Here is a 25,258-nt window from a genome sequence, read left to right as displayed (position 1 = left end):
TGAATTTGAGGTATTGCTCAAAACATCAATGGCAGATATTGTAAAGATTTCAGAGATGTGGTGTCACGCAGATATAAGGAATGCAGAAATGGAATTTGGGGAGTACAATGTCTACAGAAAGGATAGACAGGATAGGAAGGGAGGAGGGGTTATGCTATTAGTTAAGAAATACGTAAAATCCAAGGAAGTGAAGCCAGTCGACATTGCTGGACAGTGCAGTGTCGAGTCAGTTTGGTGTGACATAAGCATTGGGAGATCAAAATTGAAAGTAGGAGTGTGCTATAGGCCTAATGACTCTGATGAGTATAATAAGAAACTGTACAGGGAAATAGAGTGGGCCAGTAAATCAGAGAGTCTTATAATGGGGGATTTTAATTTCCCAGATATTGACTGGAATTTGGGGGCTGGTCACTCACACACTACCAAGGCTTTTGTGGATTTATTGGATGATCGTTTTCTACATCAGCATGTTCAGGAGGCAACTAGAGGGAGTAATACTCTTGATTTGATTATCAGTAGTGATTCTTCATGCATTAAGAATCTGCAGGTAAATGAACCACTAGGTGGCAGTGATCACAGTGTGCTGAAGTGGGATTTACTCAAAGAGGTAACTACCATTAGGGGTTATTGCTTTCGTAAAGGCGACTACGATGGACTGAGACAGTATTTAAATTCTATACAGTGGGACTAACTGATGATGTTACCAACAGCAAATTCAAAATGGGAAGCATTCAAAGAACTTATCTTGGAAGCTACTACTAGGCTTTACATACCAACTAAGAAATATTGTTCAAGGTTTAGGCCCAAGTGGATGTCAGATGAATTAATGGCACATATGGCAGAGAAGAAAAATGCATGGGATACATAAAAATTAACACGCGACACAGAAGCCTATGATAGATACAAGTTGATCTGTAACCAAGTTACAAAGGAGGTTAGGCAGGCGAAGGCAGATTACGAGAAATCTTTGGCAAGGGATGCAAAGAAAAACAGCAAAGAGTTCTTTACTTATGTAAACTCTAGAAGGAAGGAGATGAATCAGATTGGTCCACTTGATATCGATGGGTCAACTGTTGATGATCCTGCTCAGGTAGCTAACAAACTGAATGAATATTTTGCATCGACATTCACACATGAGGAGTTATTCAGCGAGGGGAAAGCTAGAGGTGTATTCAACTCTGGCAGTAAGCTAGAGAATCTTGTAATAACTGAGAGTAAAGTGGAAGAGAAATTGTTGAAGATAAATACAAGAAAGGCACCTGGGGTGGCTGGGATCTATCCAGTTATATTAAAGGAAGCAGCAAAGGAAGTAAGCAAACCCTTAGCCATAATTATGAGAGCTTCCTTGGACTCAGGAAAAGTACCCATGGACTGGAGATGTGCAAATGTGACCCCAATTCACAAAGGAGGATCAAAGGGCGACACAAGTAATTATAGACCTGTTAGTTTAACTTCTGTTCCTGGAAAATTAATGGAGGCACTGGTTAAAGAAGCACTGCAGGATCATCTACACAAGACTTCAGTTATAGGTCAGACACAGCATGGTTTTGTTAAGGGGAAGTCTTACCTGACCTATTTGATTGGATACTATGATGCAGTCACAAAAGAACTGGATGCAGGGAATAACTTTGATATTATATACTTGGATCTTAGAAAGGCTTTTGATACTGTTGCACATGGAAGAGTACTGCACAAATTGGAGCAGTGTGGCATTGGAGGCAAATTGCTGCTATGGATAAAGGGGTGGTTGAGGGGGAGAAGACAGACGGTGGTAATCAATCGACACTGCTCATCGTGGACTAATGTTATTAGTGGAGTCCCTCAGGGTTCAGTATTGGGTCCATTATTGTTTTCTGTATTTATAAATGATATTGATGATGGTATATCCAGCTTAATGTCCAAGTTTGCAGACGATATGAAGGTTGGCAGGGTTGTCAAGGACACTACTGACTCTATGCTACTGCAACAGGATCTGGAAAGGTTGAGCAGATGGGCTGAGAGGTGGCAAATGAAGTTTAACATTGACAAATGTAAAGTACTACATATGGGAAACAGCAACCCCAGAGCAACGTATCAACTCTGTGGTACTACACTGACAGTGGTAGAGAATGAAAGGGATCTGGGGGTGGTTGTGCAGGCAGATATGAAGTTTTCTGAGCAGTGCAGACGGGCTGCAAGAGTAGCTCATGGTGTATTGTCAATGATATATAGGAATTTTTCTAGCAGGGATAAGGAGGTGATTATTCCCTAGTATAAGGCAATGGTCAGACCGCACCAAGAGTACTGTATACAGGTCTGGAGGCCTCATTTCAAGAAGGATGTAGAGATGCTGGAATGAGTACAGAGAAGGGCAACAAGATTAGTGAATGGAACAAAGGGATGCTCTTACGAAGAAAGGCTTACATTTTGCCAATTACAGTGTCTGGAGATTAGGCACCGGCGAGGTGATCTGATAGATGTGTATAAAGCCTTGAATGGTTTGAGCATGCTTAATGCTGATGGGATTCTTCCTCTTGCTCAGAATAATCACCTGAGAGGGCATAAATTCAAATTGAGGAAAGACAGAGGTAGGATAGATGCACGGAAATTTGCCTTTAGCCAGCGGGTGGTTGGTAGGTGGAACAGACTTCCATCCCTTGTCGTGGAAGTTGATAGCCTAAATAAGTTTAAGGCTCAGCTGGACAGGTATTTCGAATGAACAGAGGGGTGAAGTGGAAGTGGTTATTTTTTATTTATTTATTTTATTTTTTATTTTTGGCTGATGCTGCATAAGCTTGCTTTCTTGCATCAAATGCCTCTACTAATGCTAATGCTAACCAGGACATCGAGAAATGAGAGGGTAGTAGCTGTTTCCACCTCTGAGGTAAATTGTATAAATGGGGAAAGCTATTAAGTAAGTTGAGTATTTCATCTTCCTTCCCCTTTTTTATATTGGTGAATGTATCATCAACGTATCTCTTCCATTCGTGCGTGGGAAAATCTAACTGACAGAAAATCTTGGCTTCTAGTTCTTCCATAGCTAGGTTAGCCACTATGGCACTAATGGGGGAACCCATGGCCATGCCATAGACCTGTTTATACATAACATTTTGAAAAATCATAGTGGTACTGGCAAGGCAGAACTCCACCCCTTTACAAATGTCACCAATGCTTAACAAACACCTGGCACTAATAGCATCATCTTGTTCTAAGGCTGATCTTACACAATGAACCCCATGTTTAATTGGGATACATGTAAACAACAATACCACAACAAAGGAGATCATAAGATCATCATCCCCTATAATCTGATTTCTTACATACTCTACAAATCCTTTGTGGTGTCCTTAACCACTAAACCAGAACATCCTACTATAGGCGAAATAATCCTAGCTAGAAATTTCGATAAGGCATAGGTGGGACTACCCACAAATGAAACTATCGGTCTCAACGGAACACCCACCTTGTGGGTCTTCAGGAGACCATAAAACTGAGTTATTCAGCATCCTGAAGCATGTAAAGTCCAATATACCTCTTTAGATATTTTACCTGCCTTATACCAACTTTGTATGATACCATTAACCTGTCTTTTCAAACTAGACAATGGATTATGCTGAGTAACTTTGTATGTATTAGTATCTTGTAGGAGATCCAGGGCAGTTGGTATAAGGCAGGTAAAATATCCAAAGAAGTATATTGCTTTACATGCATCAGGATGCCGAATACCTCGGTTTTATGGTCTCCTATAGACCCACAAGGTGGGTGTTCCGTTGAGACCGGTAGTTTCATTTGTGGGTAGTCCCACCTATGCCTTATCGAAATTTCTAGCTAGGATTATTTTGCCTATAGTAGGACATTCTGGTTTAGTAGTTAAGGACAGCAAATAATTTGTAGAGTATGTAAGAAATCAGATTACAGGGGATGATGATCTTATGATCTCCTTTGATGTGGTATCATTGTTTACATGTATCCCAATTATACCACTATGATTTTTCAAAATGTTATCTATAAACAGGTCCATGGCACGGCTATGGGTTCTCCCATTAGTGCCATACTGGCTAGCCTAGCTATGGAGGAACTAGAAGCCAGGATTTTCCGTCAGTTAGATTTTCCCATGAGCAAATGGAAGAGATACGTTGATGATACGTTCACCATTATAAAGAAGGGGAGGCAAGATGAAATACTCAACTTACTTAATAGCTTCTACTCATTTCTACAATTTACCTCAGAGGTGGAAACAGCTGGTACACTCCCCTTTCTTGATGTCCAGGTTATTAGAGATGGTGCTAGAGTAAAGACTACAGTTTATAGAAAACCAATGTGTCGTAGTCAGTATGTCCATTACAGTTCAGCACAGGCTTATCAACATAAAGATAGCGTAGCCAGAGCATTAATAAATAGGGTGTGGTCCCACTGCAGTACCCCTGAGGATAGGGAAATGGAAGTTAGTAAAATCACGGCAGACCTTAGTAAGTGTGGTTACCCCCAGAGGGTCTTGGACAAATATGTTTATAGGACTGGGTCCAATCGCCGGGAACCACCTCCCTCGGCGGCTACTGCTTACATTCCCTACTATCCAGACCTTTCCGAGCATGTGGTGCGGGCACTACGGGAGTGTTAGACAAGCTGTGTGCAGCTTCTGGGGCAGAGGTTGCACAGGGTGGTGTCTCGGGTCAAAGACCCCATAACCCAGGATTCTACCTATAGTGTAGTTTATAAGATTAAGTGCCTGGATTGTGGGGATTGCTATGTTGGCGGAGACAGGGCGACGTCTAAAAGACCATCTGGGGGAACATTTGACCGCCATTAAGACTGCGAACTATGTTAGGTCTGCTGTGCCGGAACATTTTTGGGAGAAGCAGAATCGGATCTCCTGTGAGGATGCGGTCATTACTGACTGTGCGCATGAGTTCTGGGACTGCAAGTGGCTCGAGAGCTTGCGAATCGGTTCATTCTGTTATACTATTAACAGGGATAGGGGTGTGCGATTACACACCCCTTTGAGGCAATTGTCCTCAGACACGATGATCGGTTCCACATGGCATGCTCCCGGGTCATTTCCAGTGCGCAAACAGAGAATACTGACGTTCCTGGTGAGTCACATGAGTACCATGGGCCTGTTACTTAAAAGACGTGTCATGGCAGCAACAGTACACTGTTGAGAAAGGAGACAGCTGTCTCCGAAAGCTTCGGATTTTCGGTATTTTAACGATTTTAGCATTGTTAGTTTTTAACTGTTTTAACCGATTTTATTTCTTTTAGTACTTATTGTAATAGTCCAGTTTATTGTATCATCTTACCTTATTTTATTTTATTAAATATTTAATTACTTGGCTGGTGTTTGAGTATTAATTTTCTTGAATATGGAATTTCCCAGCCCCATAGGCCTGTTTGAGGATAAATTTCTCTGAGCAATGCAGAAAGGCTGGTTCATGGCATTTTGTCAATGATACACAGGAACTTTGCTAGATGGGGCAAGGAAGTGATCATCCCATTGCATAAGACAATGGTCAGGCTGCATCTTGAAGGATACTGCATACAGGTCTGGAGGCCTCATTTTAGGATGGTTTGGAGATCTGCTGGAATGGGTGCAGAGGAGGGCGACGATCATCTTGTCTAGATGATCCTGCAGTGCTTCTTTAACCAGTGCCTCCATTAATTTTCCTGGAACAAGAGTTAAACTCACAGGTCTAATTACTTGTGTCAGCCTTTGATCCTCCTTTGTGAATTGGGATCACATTTGTACATCTCCAGTCCATGGGTATCTCCCCTGAGTCCAAGGAACCTCTCATAATTATGGCTAAGGGTTTGTTTAATTCCTTTGCTGCCTCCTTTAATATAACTGGATAGATCCCATCCACCCCAGATTGTGTTTTATCTTCAGCAATTTCTCCTCCACTTTACTCTCAGTTACTGCAAGATTATCCAGCTTACTGCCAGAATTGAATACACCTCTGGCATTCCCCTTGCTGAATAACTCCTCGTGTGTGAATGTCGATGCGAAATATTCATTTAATTTGTTAGCTACCTGAGCAGGATCATCAACAGTTGAACCATCGATATCAAGTGGACCAATCTGATTCATCCACTTCCTTCTAGAGTTTACATAAGAAAAGAACTCTTTGCTGTTTTCCTTTACATCCTTTGAAAAAGATTTCTTGTAATCTGCCTTCGCCTGCCTAACTGCCTTTATAACTTGGTTACATATCAACTTATATCTATCATAGGCTTCTGTGTCACATGTTAATTTATATGTATCCCATGCATTTTTCTTTTCTGCCACATGTCTCATCAGTTCATCTGACATCCATTTAGGCCTAAACCTTGAACAATATTTCTTAGTTTGTATGTAAAGCCTAGTAGCTTCCAAGATAAGTTCTTTGAATGCTTCCCATTTTGAATTTGCTGTTTTCACTTCCTTGGAGCCGACCGGGCTAGCCGGGTGGGTAAAGTGCCTGCCTGGCAACCCAAAGGTCGCAGGTTCGATTCCCGCCTCGGGCTTGGATCAAAGTACTGCAAAAACCTTGGAAGGTGCATTATGGCCACAGACGCCTATGCGCCAACAACTACCAAATAAAAAAAAAAAAAAAACTTCCTTGGATTTTATGCATTTCTTAACTAATAGCATAACCCCTCCTCCCTTCCTGTCCTGTCTATCCTTTCTTTACACATTGTACTCCCCAAATTCCAGTCTGCATTCCTTATATCTGTGTGAAATCATGTCTCTGATATCCCAACAATATCTGCTTTTCTTTTTTTTGTTGTTTTGAGCAATACCTCAAAATCACCAAATTTATTTTCCAAACTCCTAGAAGTGGTGTAAATGCAAGTTTACATGCACCTGTTCCTATTCTTAGCTACCCTAACACAACCCATGTGTTTACTTGTGCCGCAATGACTCATAGCAGTCTCTGAAATATCCTGCATCTTGTTTTCCAGGCTGCTCGTTCCAATATAAGCAGTGCAAGAATCACTTTCACCTCTGCCAGCGGCTACTGTTAATCTATTAATCCTTGTATCGCCCCCAAGCTAGTAGTTTTACGACCCAGCTAACACTGCCTCAATATCATCAGCAAATATTCTTGCACCCTTTCCATTTAAGTGTATCCCATCCCTGTAGAAGCAGTCTCTCTTGTTAACAAGTACTGACCAGGCTGAAAAAAATTCTACCTTTGAGCCTTGCACAATCTTTCCAGGGCCGAATTGATCAAAAAGGCTCTCATCATATACTCCCTCCTATTGTGTGTGGGCAGAATTGTAGACACTTTCAAATTCAACCCTAATTCACGGCTTTTTTTCAACAGTGACCTGTACTTGTTAAGTAATTCTGCCGGTCTCCTACTCTTAATATCATTAGAGCCACCGGGTACAACTATATCACCTTTTGTGCCCTTAAAAGATGATATCTGTTCTACAACATCATCAACCTTTGCCCCTGGCAGACATACCCCTGGACAAAACCTTGTTGTAGGTGACTCTATTGTCAGGGAAACGGGGAACATTGTGCAAAAAGGATAGATGGAACTGAACCAGGGTATGTCTGACAGTGGCAAAGGTTGATGACGTTGTAGAGCACTCACCTTTTAAGGGCACAAAAGGTGATATAGTTGTACCCGTCCACAGAGTTAGATGGGTCAAAAAACTGCTAGCTTGGGGGGATACATTGACTAATAGATTAACAGTAGCCGCTGCCAGAGGTAAAAGTGATTCTTCACTACTTCTATTGAAATACAATTGAGAAGCAGCCTGGAAAACAAGGCAATGGGGATTTCCAGGACTACTGGGAGTCATAGTGGAACAAGTAAATACATGGGCTGTGTTAGGGTAACCAAGAGTGGGAACAGGTGCATGTACATCAATGCTAGGAGTATAGTTAATAAATTTGATGAGCTTGAAGTGCTAATCAAGACATCAAAGGCAGGTATTGTTGGGATATCAGAGACACGGTGTCACACAGACATAAGCAGTGCAGAACTGAAATTTGGGGAGTACAATGTGTACAGAAAGGATAGACAGGACAGAAAGAGAGGAGGGATTATGCTGTTAGTTAAGAAACACAAAATCTAAGGAAGTGCATCCAATTGATGTTGATGGATAATGCAATGTTGAGTCTGTTTGGTCTGACATAAGCACTGTAAAAGGAAAATGAAAGTAGGTATGTGTTATAGGCCAAATGAATCTGATCAGTATAATGAGCAATTGTGCAGAGAAATAGAGTAGGCCAGTAAATCAGATTGTCTTAAAATGGCGGATTTTAATTTCCCAAAGATTCACTGAAATTTGTGGGTTGGTCACACACACACACACACACACACACACACACACACACACACACACACACACACACACACACACACACACACACACACACACACACACACACACAATCAAGGCTTTTGTAGAATTATTGAATGATTGTTTTCTACAGCAGCATGTTTGTAAGGCAACTAGAGGAATAATACTCTTGATCTGATTATCAGTAGTGATTCTTCATGCATTAAGAATCTGCACATAGAGGAACCACTAGGTGGCAGTGATAACAGTGTGCTGAAGTGGGATTTGCTCAAAGAGGTAACGACCATCAAAGTTAACGGAAGGGTTTTTGCTTTCGTAAAGGTGACTAGGGTGGTTTGAGACAGTATTTAAATTCCATACAGTGGGACCAACTGATGATGTTACCAACAGCAAATTCAAAATGGGAAGCATTCAAATAATTAATCTTGGAAGCTACTAGGTTTTTCATATTAACAAAGAGATATTGTTCAAGATGTAAGCCTATATGGATGTCAGATGAGCTAATTAGACAAGTGACAGATAAGAAAAATGCATGGGATACATATAAATTAACATGTAACACATATACATTACCATGTGACACAAAAGCCTATGATAGATATAAGCTGGTCCGTAACCAAGTTACAAAGGAGACTTTTTTTTTTTTTTTTTTTTTATGTGAATCCCAAATATGAGAGGTATTAGAACCTATAGTACTTAGTACCATGCTTGGGTTAAAGTGCATGGGTTGAAGGAGAAGTATGGGGGGAGGGGGATGCCGGAAACTTTGCTCTAGAGACTAAACATGGGTTTCACCACTTCAAGCCTCCAATAAGCAAAGTGGTGGGATTTCACCGGTTGATGAAAGTCATCTACCACCTGACTAGGCGGGCAAAGGCAGATTATGAGACATCTTTGGCAAAGGATGCAAAGAAAAACAGTAAACAGTTCTTTACTTATGTAAACTCTAGAATGAAGGGGATGAATCAGATGGGTCCACTTGATATCAATGGTTCAGCTGTTGATGATCCTGCTCAGGTAGCCAACAAACAAAATGAATATTTTGCATCTACATTCACACATGAGGAGTTATTCAGGGAGGGGAATGCCAGGGGTGTATTCAGCTCTGGCAGTAGGCTAGATAATCTTGTAATAACTGAGAGTAAAGTGGAGGAGAAATTGTTGAAAATAAACATAAGAAAGGCACCTGGGGTGAATGGAATCTATCCAGTTATATTAAAGGAAGTGGCAAAGGAAGTAAACAAACCCTTAGCCATAATTATGAGAGCTTCCCTGGACTCGGGGGGAGGTACCCATGGCCTGGAGATGTGCAGATGTGACACCAATCCACAAAGGAGGGTCAAAGGGAGACACAGAAAATTACTGACCTGTTAGTTTACCTTCTGTACCAGGGAAATTAATGGAGGAACTGGTTAAAGAAGCATTGCAGGATCATCTAGACAAGACTCCAGTTATAGCTCGGACACAGCATGGGTTTGTTAAGGGAAAGTGTTGTCTGAGTAATTTGATTGGATACTATGATGCAGTCACAAAAGAACTGGATGCAAAGAATAACTATGATATCATATATTTGGATCTTAGAAAGGCCTTCGATACTGTTGCACATGAAAGACTGCTGCACAAATTGGAGCACACTGGAGGAAAATTGCTGCTATGGATAAAGGGATGGTTGAGTGGGAGAAGACAGAGAGTGGTAATCAAGGGACAATACTCTTCTTGGAGTAATGTTATTAGTGGAATCCCTCAGGGTTCAGTGTTGGGTCCATTATTGTTTACTGTATTTATAAATGATATTGATAGTGGTATATCAGGCTTAATGTCCAAGTTTGCAGATGATACGAAGGTTGGCACAGTTGTTAATGACACTAATGACAGTACACTGCTGCAACAGGATCTAGAAAAGTTGAGATGGGCTGAGAGGTGGCAAATGAAGTTTAACATTGACAAATGTAAAGTACTACGTATGGGAAGCAGTAATTCCAGAGTAAGGTATCAACTCTATGGTACCACACTGGCATTGGTAGAGAATGAAAAGGACCTGGGGGTAAATGTGCAGGCAGATATGAAGTTTTCTGAGCAGTGCAGATGGTCTGCAAGAGTAGCTCATGGTGGCTTGTCAACGTTATACAGGAATTTTTCTAGCAGGGATAAGGAGGTGATTATCCCCTTGTATAAGGCAATGGTCAGGCCACACCTTGAATACTGTATATAGGTCTGGAGGCCTCATTTTAAGAAGGATCTAGAGCTGTTGGAATGAGTACAGAGAAGGACAACAAGATTAGTGAATGGAACAAGGGGTTGCCCTTACGAAGAAAGGCTTAAGTTTTGCAAATTACAGTGTCTGGAGACTAGGCATCTGTAAGGTGATCTGATTGAGGTGTATTAAGCCTTGATTGTTTTGAGCATGCTCAATGCTGATGGGCTTCTTCCTCTTGCTCAGAATAATCACCTGACAGGGCATAAATTCAAATTGAGGAAAGACAGCTGTATAACAGATGTGTGGAAGTTTGCCTTTAGTCAGCAGGTAGTTGCTTGCTAGAACAGACTTCCTTCTGTTGTTGTGGAAGTTTACAGTTTAAATAAATTTAAGGCAGAACTAGACAAACATTTGGAGTGACCAAATGGGTGAAATGGAAAGGTTTTTTTTTTTTTTTTTTCTTTTTTTGGCTGATGCCGTATAAGATTGCTTTCTTGCATCATATGTCTCAACTAATGCTAATGCGATGCAAGAAAGCAAGCGTATGAGCTTATATAGCATCGGACAAAAAAAAACCAAAAAAAACCAATTGCTGGAAGTTTGTTCCAGCAATTAACCAGCTGCTGGCTAAAGGCAAATTTCTGCACATCTATTCTACAACTGTCTTTCCTCAATTTGGATTTATGATTCAAATTGAGGAAAATTCCTCAATCTGAGCAAGCAGAAGAATCCCATCAGAATTCAGCATGCTCAACCCATTCAAGGCAGTATACACCTCAATCAGATCACCTTGCAGGTGCCTAGTCTCCAGCTGCTGCAATTTGCAGAACTTAATCCTTTCTTGGTAAGAGGACCCCTTTGTTCCGAAGATAGGTTGTTCCTGAAAACAGCAGTTGGATGAATAAACAAGGAAGATGAAAAGTTGGTTCTGTCAGTTTGAAGTTGTACAGTAAATGGATGTTGGGTGATGGCAGCACATGTTCGGACTGTTTTGAAAGAGAGAGTGGGAATTATAGAAGCCAATTCAGAAGAATAGTGCTCATGGAAGTATCTGTAGAAAAGACATGCAGCAGAAACAGTACGTCTATGAGACAGCAAGTGCAGAGAATCTGTTAGAGAGGAGTCATTAATGAACCTAACTGCCCTCTTCTGAATGGAATCTAGAAGTCTGAGAGAGGTTTTGGGGGCACCACCCAGATATGGGAACAATATTCCACAGTAGGGCGGATTTGCGATTTGTACAGAGTGAACAGCTGTTTGGAAGAAAAGTAACGCCGAGAATGAAAGAGAAAACAAGTTTTTTAGATGCAGAGGATAATCTAGGTGTGGCCTGACCATTGCCTTGTATAACGGGATAATCATCTATTGACCATGCTGTATAATAAAACAGTACTTTTTGTAAGTTTCTTCCATTTAAATGTTTTAAAACACAAATTTAGGACAGCTGAGCACATTGATATTCAAGTATCTCTGCTCAACTTGTCACACATCAGGGATATTTGAGCACCATATGCTATGCAGATTGCAAATCTGCATAGTATATATAATTGGCATCATTTGAGTACCGGTTGGTTATAAAATAAGTTTCCCTATTCAGGAGTCATTGTTGTTATTTGGTTTTTTAGGAGCATTAGCAACTAAGGCCATATTGCTCCAGGGATATGCGGTGGTCATTCCCTGATCTTTCTGCATCCTCTGTATTTGGTGGGCATGGGCTCAAACCCCGGTCTCATCAAGAAGCGTGTACTATGCACTGCTGCTCCTTCCCACCTGGCTACGGAGGCACCGCCCTATTCAGGAGACCCTAGTATCAAAACAGTTAGAGATAATGCTGTGAAAATCGGTGGGTAAGTCATTTAGGGTATGCAGAAGTGATTTGTAGAAGAAGAAAAAAATTAGTCCAAATTTTTTGCCACCAGGGGAGAAATTGGCACTGTAAACACGAAAAGGAATACTTAACTTAGGATTAGATTTTAATATTAAAACTTAGAAATATACAGATATTGTTCTGTGTGCTTTCCTTCACTTGAGATGACATTCTGAAAATGGAGGACTGCGTGCGGCAGTTTTGCGTAGGCTGCTGCAAGTTTTCCCAGGTAAGAATTTTTGACCCAGTCCACCTCTGCACCCAGGTCTCTAATTGAAAAGGGTTTCCCAAATTGCAATGGGGGCTTAATCCCTTCAAGGAAAATCAGTGGATCAAACTACTTCTTGCACCTTTCTCCCAATTTCAGGATCAGCCTTGATACAATCTACCAGTAGTCCTCCGATGTCAAAATTTTGCATTCTCAGGGAAAGTTTTCTAACAGACAGATGGCTGTTCTGTCTTCTTAGATTGGTGTAAGGGAAGGTTTCAGAGTTTTTATGAAAAAGATTCAGTCTAAGTGATTTCAGGACAGCTGAAAGCATTTTATTGTAATAAAATGCTATACTATAAAATCATTCAGATTTGTACACTGTGACTTGAATAAAGACTAGGATACAACAAAAAAAAAAAAAAAAAAAAAAAAAAAAACATTATCAGTGCCCACTTCTGAAAAGAGATAGAAATGTAAGTATTATTAATCTAGATGCTTTATCCAGATCCCGATCCTTTATCCACTTGGGACCAGAGGCTTTCCAGATCAGGAAAGTAGGCAGCAGGCCCTGCCAGAGTAAATTACAACTACTGGGTACCTGGTCTGCCTCCACAGGGCGAAGAGTGGGTAACATTAGGCCTCAGTAGGGGTCCAGCAGCTAAATGGTCAGAGGAACAACGGTACATACTAATAAAAAAAATACTAATACATGACATTGCACATTTACAATATCCATACACTTTTATATCTTTGGCCTTCCCAGTGAACTAGCTCACCTACAATGAAAGCAACATGCAGATGGGGGGAACCTCTGATGCCGTTTGACATCAACATACTTTATATTTTACTACCACAATTGATTACTACTGCAGGAACTTAGCCTTCTTATAAACAAATGCTTTTATTTTCTTCTCAAGTAGTACCAATCTTAGCCATTCTTGTCTCTTTGGCAGCAAGATGGCAACTTAGTCTTCACTTTCGCTCCAACATTACAAGACACTTTCCTGTCATAAAACCTTCTCTCCCCCCCCCCAAGTTAAAATTATAAATTAATTAAATTTCTAAAATTTCATTTATGGGAACCAACATCTAATTTTAAATTTAACACCACCTCACATTTTGTAGTGTTAATGCACACAATCTGAACAGGAAATCTATAGATTAAACAATGACACACACAATACTTACTTTGAGTTCTTCAGCTACAGGTTTTCCTTTCTGGTGCTGTGGTGTGGGAGGAGACTGGCCATTCCAAGTCTTTGTTTCATTAAGAGTCATCAAATAAAGAGCTGCCTTGGTACCAGTAATATAGTCATTGATAACTGTGAAATCTTGATTTTGAACTGCACTACACACCTAAAGAGAAAAATATGAGCATTAATAAAATAAATGGCATACTATCATTAATAAGTAGCTATATATTATATCCATTAAAAACAGATAATTAAATATAGCTGAATAAATCCTTAATGGTATTTAATTTTTCTTTAATGCAAATCATTATGTGAACTCCTTTACTTTTGAAATAAAGAGAAAAGAAATAACTTGGATTTAAAGCCTCCATTTGATCAACAACCAGTGGCCGATAAAGGCATGTGCAATTACCCCAACAAAATAAATTGGAACAGATGTGCACTCTGATATTAAGCTGTTGTGTCTATATCATAGACTGGTTAAAAATTCCAGATAAACTCAAACTAAATCCAAGTTTAAAGTTTCAATTACTCTCAATCACATATCATTCTATGCCTAAAAAAAATAATCGGGGTCTCTGCCAACAACCGATTATTAATTAAATTTAGTTTGAATTTTTGGAACTGCAGATAAAGGAACCACTAGATGGCAGTAATCCCAGAGTCCTGAAGTGGGATTTACTCAAAGAGGTAACTACCATTATGGGTAGAGAGTAGGAGTGTGTTATAGGCCTAATGACTCTGATGTTTATAATAAACAACTGTACAGAGATATAGAGTGGGCCAGTAAATCAGTGTCTTATAATGGGGGATTTTAATTTCCCAGATATTGACTAGGATTTATAGGTTGGTTACTTATACACTAGCAAGGCTTTTGTGGATTTATTTGATGATTGTTTTCTACAGCAGCATGTTCGAGAGGCAACTAGAGGGAGTAATACTCTTGATTTGATTATCAGTAGCGATTCTTCATGCATTAAGAATCTACAGATAAAGGAACAACTAGGTGGCAGTGATCACAGTGTGCTGAAGTGAGATTTACTCAAAGAGGCAACTATCATGGGTAAAGGGAAGGGTTTTTGCTTTCATAAAGGTGACTACAATGGTCTGAGACGGTATTTAAATTCTATACGGTGGGACCAACTGATGATGTTACCAACAGCAAATTCAAAACGGGAAGCATTCAAAGAATTAATCTCGGAAGCTACTAGGCTTTTCATACAACTAAGAAATTTTGTTCAAGATTTAGGCCTAAATGGATGTCAGAAGAACTAATTAGACATGTGGCAGAGAAGAAAAATGCATGGGGTACATATAAATTAATAAATGACATGGAAGCATAGGATAGACACAAACGTATGATAGATAAACAAAGTCACAAAAGGAGGTTATGCAGGCAAATGCAGATTATGAGAAATCATTAGCATTAGCATACAGACATGATGCAAGAAAGCAAGCTTATATAGTAGCATCAGCCAAAAAAAAAAAAAAAAAAAAAAAACACCTCATTCACTCCAAATGTTTGTCTAGTTCTGCCTTGAATCTATTTAAGCTATCAACTTCTACAAAAACAGATGGAAGTTTGTTTCAGCAATCAACCACCCGCTTAGCTAAAGGCAAACTTCCAAACATCTTTCCTACAACTGTCTTTCCTCAATTTGAATCTATGCCCTCTCAGGCCATTTTTCTGAGCAAGTGGAAGAATCCCATCAGCATTGAGCATGCTCAAACCATTCAAAGGCTTTATACTAATAAATCAGAGCACCTCGCACGTGCCTAGTCTCCAGACACTGTAATTTGCAAAACTTAAGCTTGCTTCATAAGAGCAACACTTTGTTCCATCCACTAATCTTGTTGCCCTTCTCTGTACTCATTCCAACAGATCTGCATTCTTCTTAAAATGAGGCCTGCAGACATGGGTACAGTACTCAAGGTGTTGCCTGACAATTGCCTTATACAAGGGTATAATAACCTCCTTATTGCTGCTAGAAAAATTCCTGTATATCATTGACAAGACACCAAGAGCTACTCTTGCTCTTGGTGTCTTGGTAGAAAACAATCATCCAATAAATCAACTAAAGCCTTGCTAGTGTGTAAATGAAAAACCCACAAATTCCAGTCAATATCTGGGAAATTAAAATCCCCCATTATAAGACATTCTGATTTACTAGCCTACTCTATATCTCTGTAAGGTTGTTTATTATACTCATCAGAGTTATTAGGCCTATAACAGAATTGTACTCTCAATTTTGCTTTCCCAGTGGTTATGTCACACCAAACTGACTTGACTTTAAACCTTCCAGCCATGTGGACTGGCTGTACTTCCTTGGATTTTATGTGTTTATTAACTAATAGCATAACTCCTCATCCCTTCCTATCCTGTCTATCCTTCCTGTACTCACTGTACTCCCCAAATTCCAGTTCTGCATTCCTTATATCTACGTCACACCATGTTTCTGTTAATCCCAACAATATCTGCCTTTTACGTTTTGACCTACACCTCAAATTCATCAAATGTATTTACCAAACTCCTAGCATTGGTGTACACACAAGTATACATGCATCTGTTTCTATTCTTAGCTACTCTAACACAGCCCATATATTTACTTGTTCTGCAATGACACCCAGCAGTCTCTGGAATCCACTGAACCTTGTTTTCCAGGCTGCTGCTCATTTCAATAGAAGCAGTGCAAGAATCACTTTCACCTCTGCCAGTGGCTACAGTTAATCTATTAATCCGTCTCCCCCCAAGCTAGCAGTTTTCTGACCCACCTAACTGCCTCAATATTATCAGCAAATATTCTTGCATCCTTTCAATTTAAGTGTATCCCATTCCTGTAGAAGCAGTCTCTCCTGTTAACAAGCACAGATCAGGCTGAGAAAAATTCTACCCCTTGAGGCTTGCACAATATCTCCAGGGCCAAATTGATTGACAAGGCTCTCATCATATACTCCTTTCTATCGTGTCTGGGCAGAATTGCAGACACTTTAAAATTCAATCCTAACTCACGGCTTTTTTTCGACATTGACCTGTACTTGTTAAGTAATTCTGCTGGTCTCCTACTCTTAAGATCATTAGTGCCAACAAGTACAACAATATCACCTTTTGTGCCCTTAAAAGATGATATCTGCTCTACATCGTCATCAACCTTTGCTCCTGGCAGACATACCCTGGTTCTTTGACAAATGATGCAAAGAAAAACAGCAAAGTGTTCTTTAATTATGTAAACTCTAGGAGGAAGAGCATGAATCTTTCATCCCTCCCACAGGAAAAATTCTAACCAGTTTAGGTCTGGTGACTACTGCAACCAATCCATTACCCAGAGAACCAGTTCACTGAGATGAGTAAAGATTGCATGAGAACAATGAGGAGAAGCTCTGTCATATTGGAAGTACATTGACATTTCAACATGTAGCCAAAGATATATCTTATCACAGTTTAGTCCTTGAGACTGTTGTAGAGGGCATTCTACTGGATATAACAAGCTGGGCTTGCTACCTGGAAGTCTAAAACACTGATGGAATGGGTATTTGGGTGACCAAATTTTGGAGAAGTCTGGCCACTCTACAACAACCAAATATTCTGCTTGCACCTTCAGGAAGGTGGGACTGCTAGTAACCCTGGGTATAATCCCTGTGTGAAAGTCCTGAAGTGACCACCCAAATGTGAACCAACATAAGCAGGGATAGAGTTGTGGCTTCCACACCACAAAGGGGAATACCGACTGTCTATGTTACCAGGCAATACTAGGTGGTACATGATTCTCATCGACTGGTGCAATACCACCACTTTTCTTAATGGCAGCTTGAAGTGGTGAAACCCATGTTTAGTTTCCAGAGCAAAGTCTGGAAACCTCACCCATATCTTCCATCATGTAGTATGATTGGTGCGTTTTGAATTTATGATGAATATCATGGCAAGATTTAATCTTCCTTACATTTCAGGGGTACAGCTCTAAAACAGTGTTTGCAGGCTAGCCACTAGATAATCCAACAGACCAAACCAATTGATAATCCTCTAGAGGCATCTGGATTACCAGCATATGATCTTATTGCATCTACTCTGTAGGTGCAGTGAGATCATAAGCCAGGCAAGTAACTGGAGAAATTCTTAGTAGTGTGTAGGTGAGTGCGTTGTTAAGGCCACATTTGTGGTCTTGTCCAAATCCAAAATATCCAAAAATTTCATTAGTTTTTATAACATGTCCTCCCCACATTTTCTTACTACTGAATGCAACATGAATAGCCAAACTAATAGAACAAACTTATCCGGGAAAAGATCTAAACCTCTCAAACACTTGCTCATTCATATCAGAAATATACATAGTCTATAAGTTCCAATCTCAATGATGTCCATTTACAGTCTGCCAAGACCCACTTACTTTCTTGGACAGAATCCCAATTAATGGTTAATGTAACCACTACTCATCACAGCTGTCCTAATTATCTGCTATATGATTCCTTTCACTTCAAAGGTGGTATTTGTACATATGTCTGCTCTGATATTTCCTGTCAGAGACTTAATCATTTAGAATCTCCTCTTTTTGATCTTCTCTGGCTTACAATTTCTCTACCATATTCTGTCAATTTCATCTGGTGCCTCTAATCATTCTCCCAACTTGACTAATTACTTGGAACTTGAGTTTCTCCAGTCCAATTTTCCTAACAGTAAGATAGTTTTCCTTGTGATTTTAATGTTCACATTTCCAGCTGGTTTCCATTTTTTAGTCAAGCAGACCCAGCTGATGGAGTTGCTGAGGTTTTTGCAATTACTAATGACCTGGCAAATTGTTAATTTGTCTACCAGAATAACAAATGATCCTAACAAATTTGATGTTTTTCTCATAAACAACCTTCTAAGTACATGGTCAAGGTGAATGGTCCTCTAGACACCTCAGATCATAAATGGAGCCTTTCTCTTGTGATAATTCTCAACCTCATATTGTTTGGCATTTCAAGATGTAAAATGGGATGATCTGCGAGATTCTGTTCTTTTCTTTGATTGGATTGCTGTTTTAAATCTTCTGAGTCAATGTCTGCTCAGATCGAGTCAGTGAAATTATTCTTCTAGGGATAAAACCCTTTATTCCACACTCCACCTTCAAATCTCGTCCTTTATCTAAATATTGGTTTTCCAATAAATGCGCAAAGGCTGTTCAAGATAAGAATGTTGCATATCGCAATTGGTTTGCATTCAAATCACAACAATTGTAAAGCAGTGTTTAATCAGTACAAACTAGATTTTTGAACAGGCTGAGAGTAGAAAACTTGTTTCTTGTCCAAATGCTAGTTGAGTATTCTGGTTTCTTGTGAAACCTACGGGCCCAACTTTTGTCCATCATTACTCCCACCTCCGTTAAAACTGGATGGTCCCATTGCCACCTCAGCAAAAGATAAAGCAGACCTGCTAGCATCCTACTTTTCTTCTAAATTTTGTATTGATGATCTTGGTAAACCACTTCTTTCCATTAGCAGTACATTCCATTCAATGCCTCCTGTAGTCTTCCATCTAAAGGATGTCAGAAGAATTTTGAACAACCTTGAAGGCAAGAAATCACTAGTCCTAATGTTATTTCTCCACTTATTCTCAAAACCTGTGGCTTCTGAGCTCACTCCTGTTCTGTGTCACCTTTTTTTTTTTTTTTTCGCTTCCTTATTCCAAAAGTGCCCTTCTGCTTGGAAATTTGCTATTTCCAGCCAATTCTTAAAAAGGGTGACAAGTCCCTCCCATAAAATTACCATTCCATTGCACTAACTTCTACTTTCCTAAAGTAATGGAAAAATCCATTAACCGCCAATCCTAAATTGTTTTAGAAACCTTCTATGCAATCAATAATCACCAACCTCACCAGTGAATCAACACTGATGGATTCCATCAGTGTTGATACACTGGTGATATACTGGCTTATGTTACCCACATATATGGGCAAATTCAATGGAGAGGTTTGGTGAAACTCAAGCAGTTGCTCTTGACATTTCAAATGCTTTTTTTTGTGTTTGACATAAAAGTCATCTAAATAAGTGTCCATCTTATGGACTGACAACTGTTTTTTGTAACTAGGTACTCAGTTTTTCCTAAGGTTCACTTCTTTCTCCCACTGTTTTCCTCTTGTATATTAATGACCTTCTTCTATTGACTGCAAATCATATCCATAGTTTTGCTCATGATAGCACATTTCATTCCACCTTCCAGTTGAGAAACCTCACCCTGCTCAAACAGCTTCAACTTCTCGAATATCTACTACCAATTCCTTACATGCTAATCTCCAGGTAATTCTCCAGTGGGGTTAAGATAATTCATTTCATTTCTATTCTAAAACTCAGTCCTGTCTTATATTTCAAAAAAAAAAAAAAAAGTTTCTTCTGCTCCTATGGTCACCTTCAACAATATTCAGATATCTAGACAAGATCACATATCTCCATTACAAATTATCCTTACTTCTAATCTCTCTTGGCATAAGCACATCACAAATATTGCTTCCTCTGCATCCAAAAAATTGTGTTTTCTCTTTTGCTCTTGGTGTTACTTTTCTTCCAAACAGATACTCAGTCTGTATAAATCTTAAATCTATTATAGCATGGAATATTGTTCCCACATCTGAGGCAATGATCGCTCATAATTCTCTCAGGCTTCTAGACTTCATTCAAAAGAGAGAAGTTAGGTTAATTAATGACTCATCTCTAACAAAATCTCTCCACTTATAGACATTTTGTTTCTGCCTCTGTCTCTGTCTTTTAGACATTCTGTTCTGCTGCATGCCTTTTCTATAGATATTTCCATGCGCACTGTTCTTCTGAATTGCCTTCTATAATTCCTACTCTCACTCTTCCAAAACAATCCGAACACATGCCACAACTAGGTCAGCATCCTTTTACTGTCCAACTTCAAACTCATGGAACCAACTTTTCTTCTCACCCATTTATTCCTTCAAATTATGTTTTCGGGAAAAACCTCCCTTCATACGTATTTCTCAAAATTCCAATTACAAATTTCTTGAAAATTACAATCTACTGAAAATTCTAATTACAAATTTCTTGAAAATTACAATCTACAGAAATTCAAGTCTAATGTTAATAAGTATCTTCTTTCTTCTCCTCAGCCTTCAACCCACACATGGTACTAAGTACTATAGGTTCTAATACCTTTTGTGTTTAGGATTTTCATAAAAAAAATTTTTTTTAAATAAATAATAAAGTTGCCGAAATTTGTATTGCAGAAATTTTAGACAGACCTGTCCAGTAAGAAAATCCTCAAAAATAAATGGACCAATCAACTGATCACAGAAGGTTCCACAACACACATTAACACTGAGTTGGTGTTGAAAATTACTCTCCACAATGGCATTTAATTCTGACTAAACATCGAAGTGTGTGTGTGTGTGTGTGTGTTGCTGACGGTCATTCAGCCAATTTTGTAATTGGCTGAATGACAGTCAGATCCCCAGGTTCGAGCCATTATATGTGCTACGTGTGGTATGGATATATGACATCTTCATGCAGTATTCTCCATACTGTTTATTGAAAAACACCAAGATGCATGGATATTCTTTGCAGTAATAGCATGAGGATTATGCTGTACCAACACAAACAATGTTTTCTTGCTCAGCCACACCTTGTCAAGTTGCACACTCATATGAATGTGAAAACTGGGAAGTGAGCTAATATCTTGCAATGTTTGAAAAACTTGGCTAATAACTTGTTGATTTGAAACTCTGCAGTTTGGAAAAACATCACTACTATCCAGTAACTGCATTTCCATCACAAAGTCCATAGACATACAAAATATCAGCATAGTCAGCACTTGTAAATGTAAAAGGCAACTTGAACTAACTTGAGCATAATTTGCAATGGTGCAAATCTATGAACTCTATGAAAATCTATGAACATTACAGTAACAAATGAACATTGCATAATTATTCATAATTAGGCCCATGCCCACCCTGCATATTGGAACAGATATTGTGCATTTTATGATATTAAGTTGTTGCATATATATTAAGTATAAAGGCCAATTAAAAACTGCTAATCTCCAAATCTGGTATACACTTACTATACATTTTAAAAAAAAACTGTGCGAGTACCCTGTAAGCACGAAAGATGTTTTATGTGAAAATTAGACGAAAATTAGAACCATTTTAAAATCAAACAGCTAGAACCAAAGTCATGAACCATGTAACGTTTTATGTTCATGCCTGTTACTTACTCTACCGAATGAACATTAGTGGCATTATCATCATGCTTCAGTCCAAAATATTTAGTATGAATGATGTAATGTTTTATGCACAGATCCGCTACTTACTCTACCGAACAAACATTTGGAAGGGGTTAGCAAAATCTAAGCTAATAGCCTAATTACTCATTTGATTGTAATCATTTGTTGAATAGTATGATTGCAACAATACAGGTATTTGTATTGTTGCAATCTGCATTTTCGTTACATTCCATTGTTAGGTGCCACTATAGATGTTTTCACATCAATAATTTTTTGAGCAGTGAAAGGGACTGAATGCCACACTGCTATAGCCTTTGTGTTCAACAATGATGAAGTCAAATGCAGAGCATTGTCGAGAGTATCAAGCAAGCCAACCTAAAAAATTAAAGATGGAGGTAGCAATGAGTGTGTAAGAATGATAAAGACTATTGAAATTGCCTAAAAGACAAACAGAAAATCAATTTAGCAGTGCCCTTAACCAGCAATGCCCTCCATCTAACAATAATGTATCCAAAGTGAGTATTAAGTATGTACAACAGAACATTTCTCCAATTGCAGAGCAGATGAGTTTAAACAATCAAGATCCTTTTCTTTACACCATCTACTACTTTACACCATTTACATAAGGCATCGAGAGTTTGAAAGGATATTTATGAAAAATGATTTATGTTCTGTATGCTATCATCTATGGTTCGAAAACGACACAAAGAAACCAACCGCTAAAATGCACCATTGATACGTACTGAATTTCCCGATGTTGACGTCAATAGGATCGTTGTGTGTAATAGCCGCAGAGGATCACTTAAGAACAACACCATTCCAGCGCTATCTAAGTCAAATGGCTTTGTCTACCCAGAAATTCCATCGCATTTACTGAAGTTGGATTTAGTGACAGAGAGGCTTATTTCTCCTTGCTTACCGTTCATGAAAATAAGGCACCTGAGACACGCATACAGACAATACAGCATTCTGGGACAAGTGATCAATGTGCCTGTTGCAGTCAACATGATGGTCAATCACTTGCCAAGGGAGATTGAATGAAACAGGCACATTGATCACTTGGCCCAGAATTCTATATTGTCAATTGCATATCTCAGGTGCCTTATGTAACAAATATGCATATAAAACACAAGAAAATACACAATTCCAGCTATTTGATCAGGTTAGTAAGAAAGCGAGTGGTTAAAGTGCGGCTTCAGTATTTGATCAACATGTCTCTCTCTCTCTCTCTCTCTCTCTCAAATCATGATAGATCAGTCATTCTTTGATGACAGTCACTTGGAAATTAATTTGGCTAAAGACGACATAGGCAAAGAGGTTCCGATTGAGGAAAGATCCATTGCCCCACAGCAAACGTTGTTGTGGAGCAAAGATAAATAATTTTGAATTGTCCCAAGAGAAACTTATGTACCACAGAGCTTATTGTTTAACAAGCATGCAGAGGAACTCTCCTTTCCCAGCATGTATCTTGGACAATTCAGAGCATTCAGAGAGAATTTACATGTGACTCCATTCATGAGCTCAGACAATCTGACCAATGCGGTGTCACTACATATCATCTACTTTACGTAGCAATGGAGACAATGAGATTAAGAATGAGAGACTCTTTGATGGTGGCTTTCAAATACATAAGTAAAGATACTAACTGACCCGTGAGCAAGTTCAATTCAAAGAATACATTAACAGCTGCATCGAAAACAATTTGGCCTACCTAAGGACAATTCCGAACTCAACCTACTAGTGGGCTCAATGTAAATGTAATCTATTCACTATGATTAGACAGCTCGGTAAAGCTACAATGTTCTTGACTCTGAGTGCCAATGAAATCAGTTGGCCACGATTGCTTCAGCTATTGTACAAGTTACCGAATACGGGGCGCGATATTAGTGAGGATGATGCGAGTGACACTGACTTCATGCAGAAGGTGACGCTAATGAACAAAGATGCTGTAACGTGCAATATGCTTCAAGAAGATTGTGGATGTAATTATTAACATATTGTAGTAGAAACATTAAAATTCAAAAAATTCAGGTTATTTTTACAAAGATGCAGATACTGGCCTTATTTTTCTTAAAACAAGAACTGATTTTCAGTAGTTTTATTTATTCTTCATTCTCTTTGTATAGTTATTTGCAAAGGAAATTGCATTTAATGCAATCAAATCATCTGCGACTAGCATAAAAAATTTCTTCATTCACACTTTCACAAAATGCTAGCTGCACAGGCATATGCCAACTTAGAAAATTCATATTATTATTATTATTAATAGCCATATGGTGCAAGGAAGCCTGAGGCTCATGCTGCACCAGGAAAAAAAAAAAATTCCCAAGTTACCCTGAGAGAGAGAGAGAGAGAGAGAGAGAGAGAGAGAGAGAGAGTGTGTGTCAAAAGTAGAAGGGAATCACCAAGAAAGAGAAGAATGATGATATCAAGCTCAGGACCCTGGGTGTGCCAAGCCCATACTCACCAGGTGTGAGCCCCCAGGGTTGATTGATTTCATTAATAACAGTAAAAAGTACATGAATGTCTGAAGATATTTTTAACTTTTTTAAAAACTATTCTTGAAAATATTTAAATAATTGAAAATGTAATTAAGGCTGTAATGAAATTCTCAATAAATATATAAAACAAATTGATTTAACTGCAATGTGACCTGATGTGTGTTATGACAGAGACTGTGGTGTGTTACATGATAGAGAGGCAATGAATTAACAAAATGATGAACAAAGAACGATGAGGACCTCCTGTAAACATTAAATATTATTAGTCACTGCCATTTTCAAATTTATAAAATCAATATGGATAGGGTGTAAATTTTCGATCTGAGGGACACCCAGGAAGTCATGTGCAAAAATTGTAACAAAAAATAGTAATGCAGCATCTGACAATTGTTTTCCAAATATCATCCTGAGCGAATAATAACAGTCCCTGGGAAGGTACAGGAAGTTTCAGCCATTAACCTTGAACCAACAATTAATGCACAATTTTTTTTTGAACAACAGCCACCAGATCCCATGCAACTGCAAGGTTAAATGAAAGCGCTCCATTGTACTTCTGTACAGTGTTGGGCTATTCACTTAGACAAAAATACATTATTCACAGTTTACCATACAATTTTTTTTTTTTTTTTAAATGGAACATAGCGAAACCATTTTGAAACACTTTTGCAATACAAGAATAATTGCAAGTAACTATGGGATCAGATTGAAAGTTTAACCCGATTCATTGGAACATTCCCACTTACCTTTCAATGCACCCATCTTCCATTCCAGGAAAGTCTAAATAAGCAAGCAGAACTAATGAA

At 38.9% G+C, this 25,258-nt stretch overlaps 1 protein-coding gene across 1 annotated transcript in view; it reads right to left on the bottom strand.

The window, feature by feature from the left end:
• Window positions 1–25,258, bottom strand: part of su(r) (dihydropyrimidine dehydrogenase su(r)) — a 466,373-nt gene that overhangs the window by 49,621 nt on the left and 391,494 nt on the right. Inside the window, exon 22 of the mRNA XM_090382920.1 lies at window positions 13,738–13,905. Within this exon, the coding sequence (XP_090239046.1) occupies window positions 13,738–13,905 (168 nt within the window). The remainder of the gene's footprint in view (window positions 1–13,737; window positions 13,906–25,258) is intronic.

This window comes from Mastigoproctus giganteus, chromosome 10, assembly GCF_048544385.1.
Source record: "Mastigoproctus giganteus isolate SK-2022 chromosome 10, ASM4854438v1, whole genome shotgun sequence".
NCBI classification, from domain to species: domain Eukaryota; kingdom Metazoa; phylum Arthropoda; class Arachnida; order Uropygi; family Thelyphonidae; genus Mastigoproctus; species Mastigoproctus giganteus.
This window is presented reverse-complemented; position numbering and strand designations above follow the sequence as displayed.